Here is a 21,605-nt window from a genome sequence, read left to right on the forward strand (position 1 = left end):
CTTTAATATATTACTTTTATTTTTAATCCAGACGAACACAAGATACTTTAGATAGAAGGCAGTGACAGGTGTGGGCCCCGGGAAGTCGGGAGGATTAGGGATGGGGATTTATGGGGGGTGGGTGGGTGGGTGTTAACATAGTCTCAATAAGAACAAGAATGCACTTATATACGGTTGTTTTTTTTCCCCTTTTTTTTCTCTTTTCTTTCTTTATATTTTTTTTTCCTTGGTTTATTTTACTTTTTATCAGATTAAACAACACTTGAATAAAGGCATACACCAAGGAGGGAGGTAGAGGGAAAGAAGAGGGAGGAGTAAGGAAGGAGTAAGGGGAATGTAAGGAGGGCGTGTTGGGAGTAAGGGGAGAAGGAAGGTTTGAGGGGAAAGGGAAGTAGGAGGGGAGCGTTAGAGGGAGGAAAGGAAAGTTGGAGGGGGTAGATGGGGTGTATGGAGGATGGAAGTGTCAGGTGGGGTTGTGAATGATGAGTTGTGTTTTCTTTTTTATTTTGTTTTATTTTTTTTATTTTTATTTTTTTCTTATAGCAAATACTCTGTATATAAGTGATTGTAAAATGGAATGTGAAAATGAATAAAATATATTTAAAAAAAAAAAAAAGAAAGTTTCCAGAAGTATGCATGGCTGTTTGGGGGGGAAAAAAAACTATTTGCAGTTTTTTTTTTTAAGAATGTTGATCTTCAAGTAGGATTTTTTTTTTTAAATGAAGACATGGCGATACTGCGCTCAATTTCATTTCACTTCATGAATTTCCTCGAAGCAGTGGAAAGGTATATTATAGTACTGTATAAACTTCCCCTAACATATCTAAATTGAGATATTTATCAGCTGGAATATCTTTAATAAATTTATGTTATTAGGTAGATTATTAGGCATATTCTCCATTCTGGGAGTTGAAGTTCACAAGTCTTAAAAGTTGCCAAGTTTGAAGACCTCTGGCTTAACCCATCCCTTTCCTTTACGCGCAAATCAGCGCTCCCAATTGCACCGACGTCTCCACCAGGGGGCGCCGCTCTCCGTGAAGCTGCAAAATAAAAAAAGCTGAACCGTCCAGCGCCAGTTGCAACTTGGGAGCGTTGCGTATTAAACCAAACCTATTTTTAAAGGGGGGAGAGTGGCAAGAGAGCCTCTGTTTCAGGATGAAGCTATTCCCCCACATTCCCCGCTGCGAGCCGACCCGTCCACTACAAAACACCACAACCACACCGAACCTCCTCCCTACCTTCGCGCAACTCGCCCGGCATCGCTGCAAGGCGCAGTTGACGTAAAGCGCGGTGGCCTTGCCTTATGGTGGGTAGTGCCGCAAAAACCCATCCTTTGCGTCTTACGGTCTCCCCCACTTCGCCTCCCGCCTTGCAGGTAAGGGTATCAACGTCGTATTATTATTATTATTAGTCTTCATTTCATACCGCACGCAGCCTTGAACGGATAAGCCAGAAACGTTAGCCCAACGGGGAAATAAACGTTTTAAGACGCTCGCGTTAAGCAGCTTTCTTCGCTCCCCGAAAGCTTCACAGTTTCAACCTGAGCAAGAAACCCGGTAGCCTTCCAGGTCCTGGTGCAGAATAGCCAATGGCGAGGGATGCTGGGAATTGTAGTTCGTGGGCATCTGGAGAAGACTCGGGTTTCCCCATGCGTGTTTAATATTCAGGGTTGGAAGAGAGGTAGGGAATGCATCATAAACGTCGATTAGGGTTTACTTCATTTAGAAGGGGCAGATAATACATTTCACCAAAAAGACTGGAGTCTCAGGGACGCTTACCGATATCAAGCTTCCTTAGTTCTTATTTAGTTTTGCCTACAACCATATTTGGAAGAGAATCGGTCATTCCATAGGCATATGGTTGAATCGCAAATCAACCACTAGTGACGGGGTTATGCTTATTCTTTATATAAAGTTCTTTCAAGCACTAGCAAGAATCTTCCAGGAAATTATGAATATGCAAATAAGTAGTAGTCACATTTGCCCATCTATATCCCGAATCTAGATATAATCCAGTATGCATACCCAGTATTTTCCCTCTATTAGTTGATGTAAAGAAAAAACAACAACAACCTGAATCTAGTCTATTTTGTGAGGTTTGAATTTTTCTTCAAAGAAACTAAAAGTTTGATGTGTGGGAAAAAAAGGAATATTACAAACACCATTGGGTAATAGGCAGTAAATTAAGGAAGTTTTAAGGGAACAGTTAACACTCTTCTATTGAAAGACTATTGGGCCATAGCATGTCTAACTCAGACTGAAACATCTCTTTTAGGAATGCTTCTCCACTTTCAACTTCATTCAAGTGTCAGTTCATGGGTCAAATCTGCTTCTCAGATTGCACAAGCCTGTTTACTATTACGTGTGGAGCTGATTATCTGGGCACAGGGAGTTTGGAAAATGGAATCTACTTTTGCAGTGTGTTCCATTTGTTGGTTGATTCTATTCTGCCTTGATGCACCTGGAACCCATTTAGTTCATGTGATCCTGTTTCTGGTTACAACGCTTCAGATCCTGAGTAGATATCTGCTATTTTGGGGAAAATATTATGCTGTCCATTCAGGTGTCTCAGTAGACATTTGTTTTACTATTTCATTTTACAAGTTTCTAATCTGGAATTATATTATATAATTTCAACTCCAGATGGTGAACAGGGAATTAAAACCAAGGAACAATAAAAAATAATACCAATAAACAAAAATGACATAATAATAGTGCCATGGCATCAAACATAATCAAACTTAAACCACACAATCACAGTCATGTCACGAAAAACCACAATGACATATTGGATGTACTGTTTCAGGAATTAGAAAGACAAGCCTATTTAGGATTCAAGATGAATATTGAAATTGGTAACATTAAATTAAATGCTCCCTCTATTATGTCACGAAGTTCATTCTTGTTGAGAATCTCCTTTTACATGCTCACAGAAATGATTTGAGATAACTTTCTTCCCTCAAAATGAATTTAAGTGGGTAAAACATTAGTAAGAAGGTATCTTACTTATGGAATGTCCTTCTCAGAGAAGTTTGCCTAGTGACACCTTCAAGGCATTGTTGCTGCAGGCATGAACTTACAGGAGCCATATCCAAAATAAAATGACATCGAATTGAGCTATGAATCAATAAAATAACTTTTGTATGATGAGTTTTTAATATCCTCTCAGAACTTGGGTGGTAGGATAGTTATTTAAACAGAAGAACAACAGCTTTGCTTTTGAAAGAGCTATTAGCTTTCTAACTGAATTCAATTTTTTTTATGTTTTTCCAGCTTTGAAACTCACAGTAGGCCATCTAAAAAAGATGAGAAGAACCAACTGCTGCTTTCTAATGATTACCAAGAGGGTTCGAAAGACCGATGCAGAGAATTAACAAAAACGTAGTACTGGGTCTTCTTACTTTGATCAGCTCAATCTTTCTCCTGTTCCAGCTGTACTATTATAAATATTATCTGTCTCCAAAGGTAACGCTTCATGATCATATTACTTACGAACAATCCTAAACCGGGATTTGCGGATCTAAACAAGTGTATAAGGTTTTAAACTATGCTAGTAAAAACAAAATAAGCAACCCACATGATTTATACAAGGCAGAGATACCAAATGTTATTCTGAGGCATACTTGCTTGGTAGTAAAAAGCATTGGAGCTTTGTTTTTTGTTATTATAATTTCATGGTACGGTTGAGACTGGAGTTGTAGAGCTTTATTTCTCTTGTTTGGTTTTGGTAGAATGGAGCGGTTTTCCCCAAGATTAAAGGGAGCAAAGCAGGACAAGACAATAATCAATGGGTAAATACATCCGACTTTACTACTTTTCATAAACAACTTGCTAGAGGTGGAAGAGGAAACTCAATGAAAAGGAGGGAGGCAACAGCATGAGGCAAATAATGTGTAAATCACAATTACCAAAGGAATATTAAATACACAGGGTAATATTTGCATAACTTGTGTTAAATTACTTTTATTTTAACAATAGTGACTTATTTATGGGGAAGTAATGTCTACCATTCACAGTTCTTCAAGGACCATACCTAACACCTTGAAAGAGATTGAATGCAGCCTTCTCATCTAAAAAGGCACCCAGGCTTGGTTTTGGCACCAAAGTTTATCCGAATCATTTGAGCTTTACTTTACCCTTTACTTTGATTTTTTGCCAAATATTCTAAAATAGCTGTTGTTACATTAACTATAATTATTTATTTAAAATCCCTCGATGCTCGGCACTCATGGCTGCATGTAAGACCATTTTCAGCATCTGGCTGTCACGTAACCCCATTTTACAACAGTTTTGCCAAAAACTGGCACTTCTGGGTTTTGGCAAAACAGTGCCGGAGGTGGGTTTCTGCTGGTTCACCCTGGATCAGGCGAACCGGTAGTGACAGCGGCAGGAGGCTCTGCCCACCCACCCGGATGCTTCTGCACATAAGCGTCACATGCATGCACGAGCAAACTGGTAGTAAAATAAATTGAAACCCACCACCGAACCCACCATAGTGAACCATTGATTTGCTTAACGGCCATGACCTCAGTGTTCGTTTAACAACCATTGAAAAAAAATTGTAAAATCTGATTTGTCACATTACTGATCTTTTTTACAGCCATTGCAACATGCAACCATAATGGGCAGGCTTCATTAGGCTTGCATGTTGAGGACTATCTGTATTATTATTTTGGTACAGATTTTCAGCAAACATTTACTCCTGATGCTTTTTTTCTCCCCCCCCCCTTTTTAAAAACAGCATGTGGTGAGAAAATTTCTGAATTTGGTGTCCACCCACAACATAGTTGTGCATCTGATTGATCCTCTCCTTTTGGAACTAATTAACCGAGACTTGGAGCAGCTTCAGACCTTCTCTGATGGCAGTCACTCAGAATGCAAATACTTCTGTACCTCACGGGATTACACCACCTTTGGACTACTGGACAAAACCTGGAAACTTGAAGTAAATGTTTTTTTCCAGCTTCCCGTAACTCTGCTAAAGTTTGCAGTTATTTAATAGGATAGGAGATATAGAGGATAAAGATGCCTGTTTGGGTTTTATTGCTTACATTTGTATGCTCCCTGCTACCGTGTTTCCCCATAAATACGACCTACTCCAAAAGTAAGTCCTAGCTTGATTTTTACACATGCGCCCAATATAAGCTCCCCCCTCCCCCCAAAAGCCCTAATTAAGACCTCACTACTCCAGGGTGCATGGATAAGCTAGGGTGGGGTGTGTGTGAAGCTGTCCTACTACCTACCTTTGGACAGTTGCAGCCAGGCCTTGCACACATTTTTTTACTCCCAAACCGCTTACAAAAAGGAAATCCTAAATTAGAAACAGGATAACAACACTGAGTAATCAATAAAACAATTACATGCTGTTTATTTAAAAAAAAGTGCCATTCCTTCTTACATAAGATCTTCCATCTGAATGCCTTTTTAAAAAGGACAGTTTGACATTCTTCTAAAGGACATAAGGCAGGGGTGGGGGGATATCTGATTTCCAGGTTGATGCTATTCCCAGAGGGAGGGGCTCTCCTGAGAATGTCATTGTCTGATTGCCCCCCCCCCCCCAATCTCTCCACACTGGATGAAGTAGGGTGAGTAGAATCCACCTGCAGAAGGTGTCCTAAAGATAGCATGGATACAAACTGAATAGGTTTATACCGAGGTTGATTGCAAATCCCGGCGCTACCCGTTCTCTCGTGCTCATGCATGGGTGCACGACGCTTCTGCGCATGTAGGTGGGAGCCTCCTGCCGCCGCCACTTTTGGTTCACAGATCTGGGCCGAACTGGGAGCAACCGGTTTATAGGTAACCACCAGCATCTTGTATTGGGACCAGAAACTTACTGACAGCTGCTAGCAGCTCTGGTAAGGCAAATATTTTTCTTCTGAAACAACTAACACCAATCAGCAAGTAAGCAGCCACCTTTTCCATTAGCATGTAAAATTCCAATTCTAGATGCTCTTTAAGCTGAGCCACATGGAGAGGATGGAACTGGAGTTGGAAGGTGGAGTAAATTGTAGTCTGAGAGATGATGACATTGTAATCACTCCTTACAAGATTTTCTGATTCACTGGCAGGCTCCCCAAAGCTGGCTGTAGATTGCAGACTCTGTTGCTGCTTCTACCTGCTGTTCCAGCAAATGCCTATAACTCCAAGAAACGTATTAGACTGTATACAGGTGGTCCTTGACTTACAACCATTTGTTTAGAGACCGTTCAAAGTTATGAAAAAATTGACTTATTAGCATTTTTCACACTTACGACCCTTCCAGCATCCCCATGGTGATCCAAATTAAGGCAATTGGGAACTGACTTGCGTTTATGCCCGTTGCAGTGTCCCGTGGTCATGTGATCACCTTTTGCAACCTTCCGACAAACAAACCCAGTGGGGAAGACAGATTTATTTAATAACCATGTTACTAACTTAACAACTGCAGTGATTCACTTAACACCTGCAGCAAGAAAGGTCGTTCCATCCGCCAGTCAGTGCCGACTGGTGACTACGCGGAGGAGAGCCTTCTCAGTAGCAGCTCCGACCCCGTGGAGATTCGCACCCTCACCACCGTCCAGACCTTCCGCACAGCCCTTAAGAACTGGCTATCCCGTCAGGCCTGGGGATAAGATTCTAATCCGCCCCACCCGAATGCTGAATGAAAGTTGTGTTTTATTGTTTTATTTTTTATTTACACACTGTCTTATGTTTTATCTTGCACCCCCCTTCCCATGAACTGTAAGCCGCTCTGAATCCCCTCAGGGAAAAGGGCGGCCTATAAATAACAAATAAATTCAAATTCGTAAAATGGGGCATAGCTTACCTAACAACTGTCTTGCTTAGCAACATAACTTTTGGGCTCCATTGTGGTTGTAAGTCCAGAATTACCTGTGCCAGCTCTTTCAGGAGAAACACAGCACCATCAAAAGAAATTCTGCTTAGAATATCAGTGGCTTGCCCCATTTGATCCTTCATGATTTCAAACACCGAGTCAAGTCTTCCACTGCATTTTCTATATGGTAGAGAAGAGGTGGAAAAGTAAGACCTAAACTGCTGGATGATCTCTCTCATTGGTTTCATGTAAACGTTAAATAAAATAGAGTGTCCACTGAAGTGTTCCAGGATTTGGCTTCTTCTCCTTCCACTGCACCACTTTGAGTTGCTATTTAAAAACCAGGCAGACCAAAAGAATATTGTGATCAAAGAAAATGAGTGCCAGTGAGAACTCTTAACAAAACCAGGAGGGCTCTCTCTGCACAAGGGTGACCGGATGTGGCCTCCATCCCATGGAAATTAATTTTCTGTGGTGATGTATTTGCTGAAAAACATTTGAGGAAATTAATAATGCAGTAATCCAACACATAGTGTTGAAGTAGCAGCAGAATTCTTAATTGAACATTTAGAAGTGACACACCTTTGCCATCACCATTACAGAGGTTCATTTCTGCCAGAGTGGTTTATTGACTTTCTCTTGAAAGGTTTGATTTAAATGAAAAAGAAGTTTACTCTGGAACAGCTTCTTGGAAAAGGATGGTGAAATTGCCCTGAGATGGTTCTCTCCTGCCATGTTTTGCTTTCATTTCAACCTAAAAGGAACTGTTTGGTGATACGTGGCTTGATGAAGGTGATCAGAACAGAAACTTTATGTTGCTTTCAGGTGGGCTTGTTTCAGGCTGCTGAGAAAATGGGATTCCAGTGGCTGAGACTTCAGAGTAAAGATCCACGCTTAGAAGGCATGGAGGATCTCTCTGGAACAGAAGTTCCCTTGCACTTCATCTTCAAACAGGCAACTCATACCATACATCTAGTAGTCTTCTATGAGAGGAGTGGCAACTACCTCTGGCATGGGCCGCTACGTCTGAAGCTACACATGGATAGGACATTTGTGCCTTTCCAAAAGCTACACTTTGGACGCTATTCTGGAGCCTATAACAAGTAAGAAACAGCAGGGTAGTATTTTTGTTGTTATTATGATTGGAGCTGTGGTGGCGCAGTGGTTAGAATGCTGTACTGCAAGCTACTTCTGCTGACTGCCGGATGCAGATTGGCAGATTGATTCTCACCAGGCTCAAGGTTGACTCAGCCTTCCATCCTTCCAAGGTGGGTAAAATGAGGACCCAGATTGTTGGGGGCAATATGCTGACTCTGTAAACTGCTTAGAGAGGGCTGTAAAACACTGGGAAGGGGTATATAATGCCATTGCTGTTGTTGTTGTATTCCAAAAGGTTCAGACATTTCAGAATATAAATGTGGTGAAAACTGTGTCAAGAAAGTAAACTTGTACTTTTGATTAACGCCGGTAATGAGGCCGTTACATTCCTTCCTTATATAATGGCAGAGGTGAGAATTCCCTGACAACATTATTTGGCAGCAGATTCAGGGCAGACAAAAGAACAGCACCCTCAAAGAAATGCCATGTCAGTGGCTTTAAGCTATGGGAACCTCTGAACAAAGGAAGGACCATCTCTGAATATGGAGAGTGCAAATCAAGCAGGAAAAATGACACAATACCACCCCACAATATATCTTAGATGAAAAAAAAATCACAATTCCCCAGTGATGAGATATGTGTTCTTGTAAGAAAGTAGGGCATCTCTTTTCTTTTACTTTGGATGAGCTGCTTCTAAAATACGAAAGAATCTGATTCACTTAATTAAGGCAATTATATTAATTAACAACATTGTGATTATGGAATATGGGTGCTAGCATTGTTGTCCTGCATTCCTATTAAATGTGTCCTTTGTCAGAATGTTCAGTTGATGAGCTGGAAAGCTTATTGTTTTATAGTCCTTCCAGTTGCATATGCTGCCTTCTCATCTTACCAGGCTCCACTCAAGGCAGCCTTCAAATAAATTGTTAAAACACCCTACCCTCCCTCCATATTGTGGAGATCTTTTCCTTGATTATCTTTTTCCTGACACCACTAAAACCACTTTAGAGTACAGAAATTCTTTTAAGTTTCCAACAGGAAGAATACGTGGCAGATAGAGGATAGTACAAATAGCTGGTTAATATAGGAATAAGAAACACATTGACTTTTATTAAGTCACAAAAAAATGGGTTTTAAAACAAGTTCATTTATTTCTAAAAATTATTTTTATCCTCTACATAGCAGCCTACGCTGCCCCTAAAATCATTCTCGGGCTTGTGTCAATGACACAGGGAGAGATTCCCAAACTTAGACTCCAAGATTCCTTCAAATCTGTCCTTCTGCCTTCACCCCACCAATTTCTCTGTTCTAGTTACCTCTTCCTGTAGGAATAGAACCTAGGAGGAGGTGGCATCCGATGTTACCTTCCATTGATTGGCAGCTCTGCCACCCAATTGTTACAATTGTTTTGGTTCTGTTTTAGGTGTGCATTAAATGGATTGGATGGATTGAGAATAGCAGATTAAGAGGGACAAAACATTTTGGTAAACATGCAAGTTGTGATTGTGTGTCAGAAAGAACAACAATTGTGCATTTGTTAGCTTGCTGTCTTAATGCAAATTCAAAAGGAAATGTTCTGTTTCTATTACATTCTCCTGGTCAGGATAACATCACTTCCCCCTTCTTGTAACAGGATGGAATTACTCACTCTTTCCATTGATGGATTAATAGTCCAGGTTCCAAAAGAGCCATCCAAATTCCTTGAAGAAAGGTCTCACTCTCGATTTGTTGAATGTCGGTACAAAGAAGCTCGAGCGTTCTTCCAGGTTAGTATCATTTCTTGTTTGAATTAATTGGTTTAATAAAAATGATATTATATCCATATCAGCACTGCCTCCAAAATGTGCAATGTTTCTACTATTGTCAGCTTTCTCCTCCACACCCCGGGATTGAAATAGCAATGCTTGATAATTCTTGTTAAGTGTTCAAAATGGAGAGATTGTTTAAAACATCTTTTATTTGTAGCAAATTAATGGTATTACGTGGACTTGTTCAACCTGTAAATACAGTGACCAACTATAGTTTGTAAACTTACTGTTATTGCATTTAGCTCTTCACTGCAAAGTGTCAGAGATCCTGGCCTGATGACTGTTTGGAACGCAAACAATCATAATGTTTGCAATTTGCAATAGCACCTAGATTTATATAACACTTCATAGTGCTTTTACAACCCTCTCTAAGCAGTTTACAGAGTCGGCCTATTGCCCCCAACAATCTGGCTCCTCATTTTACCCACCTTGGAAGGATGGAAGGCTGAGTCAACCTTAATCTCTGGTTTACCTTTGCCTCCTTCCCAGGACTCAGAGAGAGTGATGGACCCAAAGTCACCCAGCTGGCTTTGTGCCTAAGGTGGTACTGGAGCTCATAGTCTCCTGGGTTCTAGCTTGATGCCTTAATCAGTACATCAACTGGCTCGCTTACTACATAGTCTAGGACCTAGTGAATTACTTGTAATTTGTTTCCTCTCTTTCAAAAAGCATTTTTTCCCAGGTTTGGAAAGCCACTCTTCAAACTCACAGTTCCATTGGTTTCCCTACATGTTTTTTTTTTAATATTGGCCATAATTTTGTTGAAATCCTTACCAAATTAATCACTTCCCTCTTTAGGCAACCAGTGTTTCAGCTTTTCAGCCTAACAGCCAGCCACATTGCCATGCTTAATCCTATTTAGTGACTGCCTAGTAAGATTTGCTCTGTGGCTTTGACACTTGATGGCGCCAAAGAATGAATATAGGAGGCCTATCAATAAAATAATCCGTTTCTATGATTTACAAGAAATACTTTCCTATCATTTGAGCACAGCAGGAAGATAGAAAAGAACAATTGTATTGAAAACAGTATGTACGTACGTACGTACGTACATACATACATACATACATACATACATACATACATACATTTATATATATACATACACACACACACACACACGTACGTATATATGTTAATCTTTGTGTTGTGCTTTACTGGTATAAGTAATGGTTTATAGCTGTCTTACTACAAGTGCAGAAGGGAATACAAAGAGTATTATTTAATGAAAATGAAAATTGGATTGATTGCAGTGGTGGTTTTTTTATGGACTTTGGATCTGTGTTTATATTTCGGAGTGTCAGTGTCCAAATGACTATTTTTCAAATTCATCAATGCTCTTCAATACAAGCAGAGAATCGATTTCATTCCAAAGACATCATATTATATCAGATTTTGTTACATAGGGCTCCATAAGTTTGATTCTTAAATTGTTTGTCAGCTTCCCACTGTGGTTATCATCACTAGTTTGAATTGGGCCCTTACGTTACCTTGTGGCTCCTTCCTTCCACTTTCCAAGAGAACAAGTAATAAGGACCTTTATTTAAACACGAATTTATTGCAGGTACTCCTCACGTTTGAAGTTACAGAGATGCTGAACGAATAATTTTATGACCACGTTACCACAATTATGGCCTTTGTAGTGTCGGTCAGTCATGTGATTGTCATTATAGTCATGCACTGTTCTTTGCCTCACTAGTGTGTTTTTTTTCTGTTACAAAATTGCAGATTGGAGAGTTTGAAAAGGAAGGGATTTCAAGAGAGTACGCCTGCAGCCCTGGGTGGTACAATCTCATTGCTTTTGATGTGTAAGCAGGCACTGCTTCCTAAGGAGCAGTTATCAGACAAAAGGGAAGGGGTGAAATGAGAAGTGTTGTCTTTTTCCAGCTTGAAGACATATTGGAATTCAAGCGATTTCCCGTTTAGCAACCACTTTACTTGTAAGAGTTAGTTATTTCTCCTGGGGGAATTCTAAATAATGGTAGGGAAAAATAAAAAATGATCATGGGAGCTGAGATACAGATTACAAAGGCCTTCATTTGACTTGCAATATGCAAAGAATTTACAGTGTCCCTCCTCCTTTTTCTTTCTTTTCTAGCTGTACCCTGATGATACATCCCCGGAGGCAGTGGAATTCAGGAAAAAAGCCAAGGCATTGCTGCATCTTGCTGCTCTGACACTGAACACTTTAGGAGTACAATTCTGGCTGAGTAGCGGGACTTGTCTAGGTAAGTCACTTGCAGTTGGGTTGGAAGCCAGAAGTATTCTCTGCAATTCTGGCAGTTGAGATGGAGGGACAGGGTGACCAAACTAGGTACATCAAATGCATGGAACCACAAAATTCATGTGAATGCAAGTTAGCTTGTCTTAGACGAGGGGTGGCAAACTCGCGTCATCATGGCGGCGGCATGTGACGTATTATCAGAGGTGGGCTGCAGCCGGTTTAACAACCAGTTCGGTGATTGTGTGCTCTGTGTGTGCACTCACACTTTGTGCACATGCTTAACACATGCTTTGTGCACGCACAGCATTTAAAACGTGCCCAATTTAATCTCTAAAACTTACCTTCTACTCTACTGCAGCATTGGTAAGTAAACTGGGTGTGGTCGTGGCCAGCACACAATGCATCCGGCCTGCAGGCCACAAGTTTGACAGCCCTGTCTTAGACTATGATCCCAGAAGCATATGCGCGAGGGAGTCCTTCCTCGACCTCCTACCCCACTGATACTTGGGCAGGGAGATTTTATAAGTATTGTTCTTGACATCAGATTCCAACTGTTATTGAAGTGAGGTAAATATTGCATTAAGGCAGTTTCTTTACCTCACACTCTTTAAATGAATTAAATAGATGTGTTGATTAGGAGTACTGTATATACTCGAGTATAAGCCTAGTTTTTCAGCACACTTTTTGGGCTGAAAAAAGCCGCCTCGGCTTATACTCGAGTCAGTGAAAAATTTGCCCGAAATGGAGGAGAAAAAGGGGCGGGGCCATGCCGCTGGGTGACACTCGTGAATGGCCCAGTGCCCCTGTGAGTTTCCCCTTCCTCTGTGTCAGTTTGCCGCGCAGCGCGCACCGCACCATCCCCCCTCCTCACGTTCTAATGTAATGCAGGGCTGTCTTACGATTCCCCTTCCTCCCCCTCCTGCCGCTCTGCAACGATGTCCCACCTCCTCCTTGTTATGGCAAGCAGCCACATAGCGATGTCCCACCTGCTCTGGTACAGTGATCCAATGATAGGAATCACTGTGCCGTGTGTCATAGGAGGCGGGACATCGCTCCCGCGGCTGCACAGGACATCATCATCACAGCGGGACATCAGCATCATGAGGTGAGTGAAGTATTTCATTGAATACACCGCTAGTTTACTGTTTTTCTTTGAAATAAATATTCAAAAACATTATTGGTATCTATTTTTATTTTTGAAATTTACCGGTAGCTGCTGCATTTCCCACCCTAGGCTTATACTCGAGTCAATAACTTTTCCAGTTTTTTGTGGTAAAATTAGGTGCCTCGGCTTATATTCGGGTCGGCCTATACTCGAGTATATACGGTACTTGGAGTCATAATACAGAATGCTCGGTCTACGCTAGGTTGGTTCATGTAATTACATTCTTACATAAATATAAGTAAGAGTATTCAGTATTACATCCCCAGAGGCAAAAGGATGCTTTGGAGCAGTGTCGGGATGCATAGCATATCTGCCTGCATTTCTGTAAAGAAACTACATATTTCCTTGCTCGCATGGAAGCTGTGTAATTCCAGGAAATCATGTGTTTACGTTAAGGAGATTTAAGAGGAGATTCAAGGTGTCCTGGGACAAATCTGCCCATGCTATAGATGCCTCCTTAATTCAAACACAATTTTGGTGGTCAAATCTTATATACCTATTTAAATGTTCAATTAAAACTTTGGCATTCATGTCCTTCTCAGTCTCATCTCTCAGCCCTTTTAATTTATGGATCGTATTGTTTTGCATATAGAATAAACCATGGGATACGCCCTGGGTCCTAATTTGATTTGCTATACAGTGCCTAATTCTTGGGGGTGACCTTGCAAAAGCAGAAACATCTCGGGTAAAATGGTGAAGATAGAGAAAGCTGCAAGGTCATTTAAATAGTAGTAGCTCAATAGTAGTAACTCTGAGAGGGATCTTGGAATCCTAGTGGACAACCATTTAAATATGAGCCAGCAGTGTGCAGCAGCTGCCAAAAAAGCCAACACAGTTCTAGGCTACATAAACAGAGGGATAGAATCAAGATCACGTGAAGTGTTAATACCACTTTATAATGCCTTGGTAAGGCCACACTTGGAATACTGCATTCAGTTTTGGTCGCCATGATGTAGAAAAGATGTGAAGACTGTAGAAAGAGTGCAGAGAAGAGCAACAAAGATGATTAGGGGATTGGAGACTAAAACATATGAAGAATGGTTGCAGGAACTGGGTATGTCTAGTTTAATAGAAAGAAGGACTAGGGGGTGACATGATAGCAGTGATCCAATATCTCAGGGGTTGCCACAAAGAAGAGGGAGTCAAACTATTCTCCAAGGAACCTGAGGGTAGAACAAAAAGCAGTGGGTGGAAACTAATCAAGGAGAGAAGCAACTTAGAACTGAGGAGAAATTTCCTGGCAGTTAGGACAATAAATCAGTGGAACAGCTTGCCTCCAGAAGTTGTGAATGCCCCAACACTGGAAGTCTTTAAGAAGATGTTGGATAGTCATTTGTCTGAAATGGTATAGGGTTTCCTGCCTAGGCAGGGGGTTGGACTAGAAGACCTCCAAGGTCCCTTCCAACTCTGCTATTGTATAGATTTGTAAGAAAAATATCCTACATCAGAATAGTTGGAAAGTCCATAATTAAACACCATAGTTTTTTGCAGCTGCTCAAAAGAAGTTCAGTAAAACCTTCTCCCAGGTAAATATATGCAGGTCTTTCTCTGTAAATCAAGAGATGGACTTCCCAAAATATTACTAATTCTGAAATATGAACAATAATAAATTTACATAATTAAGTTTAAAACATTCGGGGGGGGGGTAAATTCGAAAGAAACGCTAGGAAGGATTTACCACTTTTGTAGGTGGAAGTATTGTAGGAAAATATTTTTTTAAAAATAATGCATTAATGTGAGATTCATCTAAATCGGGAGTGTCAAACTCACAGCATCATGTTGTCATCACATGATGTAGAGTGACTGTTTCCCCTTCACTAAACCAAGGGTGGGCATGGCTAGCACTTGATGCATTTGGCCGGTGGGCTGCAAGTTTGACACTCCTGATCTGAGCTAAATAAAATAAATAGCCCACATTGTAAATGCCAATTGTATCCTCATCTGCAGGAAAGTAAGATGCAAGGGAGCCCCTGTTCCTCTCTGTGTAACTTTTTAAAAACAAGAGGATACTGGGGAAAAAATGTATCCATTAATATTTCCCAGAAGGGGGATGTCATTCAGTTGAGACAATTCACACAGACATTGCTCAGTTATGGAATTTAGAACTACAGTGTCTTCAACACAATTCCTTTCCAAAAATTTTAGAATACTAAAAATATGAGGAAAGAATTACTTACAAAGTTATTGTGATTTTACCATCATGCTGGAAAGGGAAGTTAGATGGCCAGTTGAGAGACTTTTACTGATTGCTTGTCTGGGTTTACTCCTGAGCACCACTATACATTTTTACTCTTTATTAATATTGTTTTTTCTATTACATTCACATATATCGCAAATAAAGTTACCTGCAAAAATTAGCCCCCTAAGCTTGGAAAATATTTGTCATGAAAAAGAGGTTGTAGCTGGTTTTTTTAGAACTTGTTCTAGCTGAATTTTCCAAACTTGTGTTGAAACCTACAATGGGAGTTAACTCTTAAATTTAAGTATTTACCAAGCAGCCTTGAGGGATAAACAGGTTGGGCAAGTAAAATTGTCCTTCGGTTTCTTTCATAGATAATAAGAGGATGAAATCTTCTCAACCATATAAATGCAGCGATGATTATAGGAGAAATTCTCCTTCTTTGCTTAGAATAGAAAACTTTTGGGTATAATTTAATTACATTGTCCTCTTTTTCCATCTGTGTTGGGGCTGCATGATTGTGTATTAAATTTCTCATGGATCTGTTGTATATTTAGGTTGGTACAGACAGTGCAACATTATTCCTTACAGTAAAGACCTGGATTTGGGGATTTTTATTCAAGACTTTAAACCGGATATTATTCCAGCGTTTCAGAAGGCTGGATTACCACTAAAGCACAAATTTGGCAAGGTTGGTGAATACAGGAATATGTTTGACTCATACTTTTCTTTCTTGCCAATTCTTTTTTCAGGGTGTCTTAAATATTGAATGAATAATTAGGTTATACTAGAACAATTTTTTTGGAACTTGGCAACTTTAAAATGTGTAGAGTTTAACTCTCAAAATTCCCCAGCCAGTTATTCTGGGAGTTGAAGTTCACACATCTTAAAATTGCCCAGTTTGAAAAACATTATGCTAGAAGATTGCATTGGGTGGAATGCTGGGGAGTGTGGGATCTGGTTTTGGACCCTTTCTCATCCCTGAGGCTTGCTGATTAGTTAGGAGCAGCAATCAGGATCTTGATTTGACTTACATCACAGGATTATTATGCGGATAAATGAAAGAGCACAGAAAACTGTGCAAGAATTCTGTGCTATAACATAAAAGCTTCCTCAATCAAAACATGCTCCCAGTCAGACAGTGACCCTGCATTAATTTTCGCAAATTATTTTTTTCCACCAGCTGTTATTCCCTCAAAAGCAATGTTTTCTGAAAAAAACATTGGGGCAAATATTGCAACCCTCAGCACTTTGTAAATATTAAAATGTCTTATCTTGCAGATAGACTAGAGTTAACTTGCACATCTTTCCCTTCTATTATCATAATTATTGTACTTCTTGACTTTTTAGCCCTGTTAGTTTTATTAGCATCTGAGCAGTGAGAAATTTAAGACTTCCTGCTCTTTAACGTCTAGTTCAGCTTATTTAGAAAAGAAATAAAAAAAAACTGCTGAAGACTTGTTACATTTCTGTAATGCTGTTATATTTATTAATAGGCTGGGCATAAAATTAATAATCTTGGCACTCTTAAGTGATTCCCCTTCCTGACTACATTTCATGGGGAGTTGAAAGGGTCATATCCATTACATTCAACTGCTTTTTATTAATTCTTAAGACATTTTTATTTTCAAAATACTGCTCGGAAATATTCAGATTTCAGAGTTAAAAGTGAAAGATTTATACGGTCTGAAGAGAAACCAGAGTTAAGAATTACAGGGTTGGAAGGGAAGGAAGCATTAATTTTGATGCATGCCCATTTTATTATCTGTGTCTTGACTTCTCCCCACTCCCTTTTTCTTTATAGGTTGAAGATAGTTTAGAGCTCTCCTTCCAGGGAGGAGAAGGTGAAGTGAAGCTTGATATTTTTTTCTTCTATGAAGAAGATGACCACATGTGGAATGGAGGAACCCAGGCCAAATCAGGCAAAAAATTTAAGTATGATTCAGAGTTTATATTTATGGAGGGGAAATCTTACTTATTAAACAACTATCTGTTTACATAGCTTACTACCCAACAAATTGCTTCCACTCTAATGGGTTTTAAGGTTTTGGGAGAAAGCTGACCTGATTACTAAAAAAAAAAATAAAAAAAAATAGGAAGTTTCTCAGAGGCAAGATCAGTAATGGACAACAAAATTCTTCGAAAGATAAAGTTGAGCTATTGGCTTGAGCTTCGAGCTTGGCAATTTGGTTGCAAACATTTCATCACCATTTGAGGGAACATCGTCCATGCGTTTTGAGGTGTTTTGAGTCAATTCAAAATGCACTGGCGATGTCTCCTCAAATGGGGACAAAACATTTGCAACCAAATTGCCAAGCTCGGAGCTCAAACCAATAGCCTAACTACCAACCCAATATTCAAAACACATTTCGACCAGATAAAGCTGAGTCACATTTATCAGCCCGCCTTTGAAGATATTTAGCATCTTCACGGTGTCTCCTTCTGCAGGTACTTTGCAGAACCTCCTACAACATGTTAAAACAATTCAATTGCTGGCATTTATCTCTGCAAGATTCCAACTGGCTTTGCATCTGGAAATTTAAAGTTATTGTCTCCCACGTTAGCTTTTTGGAATGGGCCGCACTAACCCACTTTCTGGAATCAAGAGGAATGTTGAATAGCAATGAGGGCTTGTTAGTAATTCTTCCCCTTTGCCTACGAAAATTCATCTACTTCTGAACCGTTTTTTAAACAATAACACTTAATATTTTTCTGTATTACTTTGGACATTTCATATTATCATCAATCTTATCTAGGACTAATGTTATTGTTTAACTATCAGTTGTGTTTGTTGCTTAGTTGTTTGTTCTTTGTTGTATCAATAGGTGTTGCTGGATCATTTTTACTGTGTTAGAATAGGGAATATTTTTTGAATGATTGTAATCCACTCTGTGAGTAACTAAACTGGAGGGAAATAAATTATCTGAGTAAATTAAATTGAGGAAATGGGAAAGAAAAAGGCCAGTCATTTAACCAGAAAGTTGTTGGGACTAAGCTTGATTTCCTCTATAGAGATGACATTGTGGGGAAAATGGATATTCTTTGGATGGGTGGAATTTCTGGGGCACCATGTTAGTTCTTCTTCCTTTGGCCAAAGAACTAATTGATTGTATCTTGATTCAAGTTTGATCATTAGTGAAGAATTTTGTTTCTATGGTTAATCAATTCCATATGCAAAGCAGATACTTTGGACAATTTTGTAAATTTTTTAAATTTAAAAACACTTTCAGGAGCAGGTTAAAAAAATGTGTGCCCTGAAATTCAAATGTTTATGTTTATTAACAACATAAATGTCTCTAATTCTCATGATTATGCACTTCAAAATACCTGCTTAAAGGTTAAAAAGGGGAAGAATTTACTTCCTTGGGACTTGGAGAGTTTGAAGATTGCATTTCGATGCTGTAAATAGCTCTGATCTGTCATTATAATTCAGCAAAATTAAAATAAATTGTTCAACAACTTTCCATAATAATTTAGTATAATAATATATCACCCGCAGAAGCTAAGTTTGCATACTACTTATATCCAGTCTGCCACATAATAATCTAACAACATACCTACTTCTCATTGGTAGCATTTTACCTACTCCGTCTTATCTGTTCTTCCTTCTTGCAGGTACTTCTTTCCCAAATTTACCCTGTGCTGGACTGAGTTTCTAGAACTCAAGGTACATGTACCATGTGAAACCCTCCACTATATTGAAGCCAATTATGGTAAAGACTGGAAGGTTCCTGTCAAAGGGTGGGATTGGAAAAATTCACCCCCCAATGTCCAGCCTAATGGAATCTGGCCTATCAATGAATGGGAAGAAGTAATTCAGCTCTACTGATTTATCTGTAAGATGAGGGCATCATAAGAATATTTGTTCCATCATGTCTCAGAAATCATCAGCATTGGGATGCTTCATGGATTTGCCACTGTTTTAATGGCACCATACATGTGAAAATTGGTGCACTGCGTCATGGTTGGGTGTGAATTTGAATTTGAAGGAGCTGCTGTAGCAGAATCTATGAAATGTCAGCCTCAGAAGACACAAAGCCAAGAGTCACCTGAGGCTGATCAAACATAGCCGCTATCTGAATAGCTGAGGCAATCAGACAATGGTGAGGAGAGCAGAAAACAAAATACAGACTTAAGTGAGATTCCTTGTCAAGCAAGGGAGTAAATATCTTGATTAAAGGCAGCTGGCTGCGGCCTGATTACAAGGTAACCTATTATCCCTCATTGGAATCAACTGTCTGATCTGCAGCTTTTGTGTGATGTTTGTATGAAATTCTACTCCTGAAATTCTGACTTCTGGATTGGCTGACAACCTGGCTCTTGGAACTTTGGACTGGAGTTTGACTATTCTCCTGTCTGCTCCTATTCAAGAAAACCTATTCAGGCAAGCTTCTTTCAGAGGCTCTATTTCTGTTTGCATTCCTTGTCTGCTGTTATCTACTCAACTTTGAGTAAACTGCTAATTTCCATAGCAACTGTGTATTGTGAGTGTATAATTGAAACCAGAAGCAGGACACACTGCTTCAGCAGTTTATATAGCTGAGGATGGAAGAATTCAAAAAACATTTTGTGTATATGTATGCTTGTATGTATATATGAAAATGAACAGTAGTGGTTATTTGAATGTTGTGTGATGGCAAACATGCTTACAGCAAGGAAGCAACAATATAAAAACTGGGCAAAGAAGATACCCTGGCAGATCATTATAAAAGAAACTGTCAAAAGGGGGCAAATCATACAGGTAACCCTCACTGACTGTCCACATTTGGTGGTCATTAAACATGATGGTAAATGGTAAATGTCCATGCCAACTTACAACATCAATTCTGGCTGACAGTAATTAAATTGTGCCTGCTTATTAAGCATGACATCATCTGACTGCAGTTTTCAGCTTCCTGCCAGCATACCCATCGAAGTTGTTTGTTCCAGTGTTTGTGCTCCAATGAATAGAGGGTGTCATTGTATATTTTAAATTAATGATAATGACCTGCTAATTAAGAAGATTGAAATGTTAAAAAAGTATCCAGCAAATGAATTGTTAAATGAAACAGAACTAAACCTGTGAAAGAATTTTCATAGTACATAATATTGATAAGTGACATACTACTTCCTAAGGACAGTTCTAGCTACAGGTAATCCTCGACTTATGACCATTTGTTCACCATTGGATATTACGATGGTGCTGAACAAAGAGACTGTTATGACATTGCAACCCTCAGCAGCCCATCCACACTTACAACAGGTTGCAGAGATGCTGCAACTTCTCTCATTTGCCTATTGTATCTCCCCCCCCCATCTACGCTCTTAAACACCTAAGGAATTGTCACAGTAAGGCATGAAGCAGCCACCCGCCACAAGGCAGAGCACACAGTGGGGCCAAAAGCCCCAAACATCCAAACCCCCAAGAGAATCCAAAAGAGCAAAACAGCCCCTCCCCTATGAAGCTCCTCTGGAAAGACTTCCGGTGGTGACGTCACCGGTGTGGAACAAATGAAAAGAGCTCTGTTCCCTTTGCCCAATTTTTCATGTTTAAAGGCCTATAAAAGTGAAGTTGATCCTGGAGGTACTGACGGCATAGAGGGGAAACTCTGGAGGTAACGTGGAGAGAAGCAATCTCCTGTTATGGTAAGAGGAACCCCTCAAAACCGGCACAAAAGAGATCCGGAGTCCCATGACAGCCTGACTGATCAAATGGAGTAGGAAGAAAAAAGGGGGCAGCGTAAAGTATTGGCGGAGATTGATGGAAATTGGAGAACGTGACTCCTGAGTTTATGCGATCTGCAGATAAAGTGAGTCTCAAAGGCGAGGGGGAAGTGGCCCCCAAAAGCAGCGGCGATTTAGCAGTGGGAGTGGAGGTTTAGGAAGATGGATATTGACACTGTCAGACAGAGAGGAAAGGAGTGTGAGAAAGCCATGAACTGGTGCTTACTAAAATTCTTAAGGACAGATTAGACATTTGGATTGGGACTGTGTTGATTCTTGGTGGTTTGGAAAATATAGAATTTTTACAAGAAGACTAATAGCAATGGTGAAGTGGAGAAGTGACAGTGACTGTACTAAATGAGCGGAAGGTGACACTTAGAAATAAAGGGAAGAAGAGTGGCTGATGCAATAGCAAGACTGATGGACAAAGAAGTACTTTTAAATATTGGTGGAGCTTACTGACTATAATCATCTATCCTAGAAGAGACTACTTCCCAACAGGGTTTGGACAATAGACTTTACCTATTGACAGTATAAAAATACAAACCAGATATAATTTCATGTACCATTCACTTCCATATTTATATATGTATATACAGTACTGTGCAAAAG

At 39.8% G+C, this 21,605-nt stretch overlaps 1 protein-coding gene and 1 long non-coding RNA gene across 3 annotated transcripts in view; one reads left to right on the plus strand and one right to left on the minus strand.

Moving 5' to 3' along the window:
- The window catches only part of LOC116506368, a 32,104-nt gene extending 30,785 nt beyond the window's left edge, over window positions 1-1,319 (minus strand). Inside the window, exon 1 of the long non-coding RNA XR_004255018.1 lies at window positions 1,239-1,319. This is a non-coding gene — a long non-coding RNA (uncharacterized LOC116506368). The remainder of the gene's footprint in view (window positions 1-1,238) is intronic.
- Window positions 760-20,667, plus strand: FKTN (fukutin). 2 transcript variants are annotated; one of them, XM_032214070.1, is made up of 10 exons: window positions 760-1,375; window positions 3,273-3,464; window positions 3,731-3,790; window positions 4,741-4,944; window positions 7,642-7,919; window positions 9,548-9,680; window positions 11,821-11,950; window positions 15,848-15,981; window positions 17,095-17,225; window positions 18,906-20,667. In XM_032214070.1, exons 2-10 carry the CDS (start codon window positions 3,360-3,362, stop codon window positions 19,117-19,119), a joined length of 1,389 nt encoding a protein of 462 aa, XP_032069961.1. In that variant the 5' UTR covers window positions 760-1,375; window positions 3,273-3,359; the 3' UTR covers window positions 19,120-20,667. The 2 variants fall into 2 exon arrangements, with proteins under 2 accessions (XP_032069961.1, XP_032069962.1); XM_032214071.1 differs by lacking the exon at window positions 760-1,375 and adding an exon at window positions 1,586-1,680.
- Window positions 20,668-21,605: the final 938 nt, after the last annotated feature.

Source organism: Thamnophis elegans, chromosome 3 (genome assembly GCF_009769535.1).
Source record: "Thamnophis elegans isolate rThaEle1 chromosome 3, rThaEle1.pri, whole genome shotgun sequence".
Classification (NCBI taxonomy): Eukaryota; Metazoa; Chordata; class Lepidosauria; order Squamata; family Colubridae; genus Thamnophis; species Thamnophis elegans.

Coding starts and splice junctions, on each gene's coding strand:
- FKTN (XM_032214070.1), top strand. CDS start 3,360: ATGCAGAGAATTAACAAAAACGTAGTACTGGGTCTTCTTACTTTGATC. Junction 3,791..4,740: donor GACAAGACAATAATCAATGG/GTAAATACATCC, acceptor TTTTAAAAACAG/CATGTGGTGAGAAAATTTCT. Junction 4,945..7,641: donor ACAAAACCTGGAAACTTGAA/GTAAATGTTTTT, acceptor TGTTGCTTTCAG/GTGGGCTTGTTTCAGGCTGC.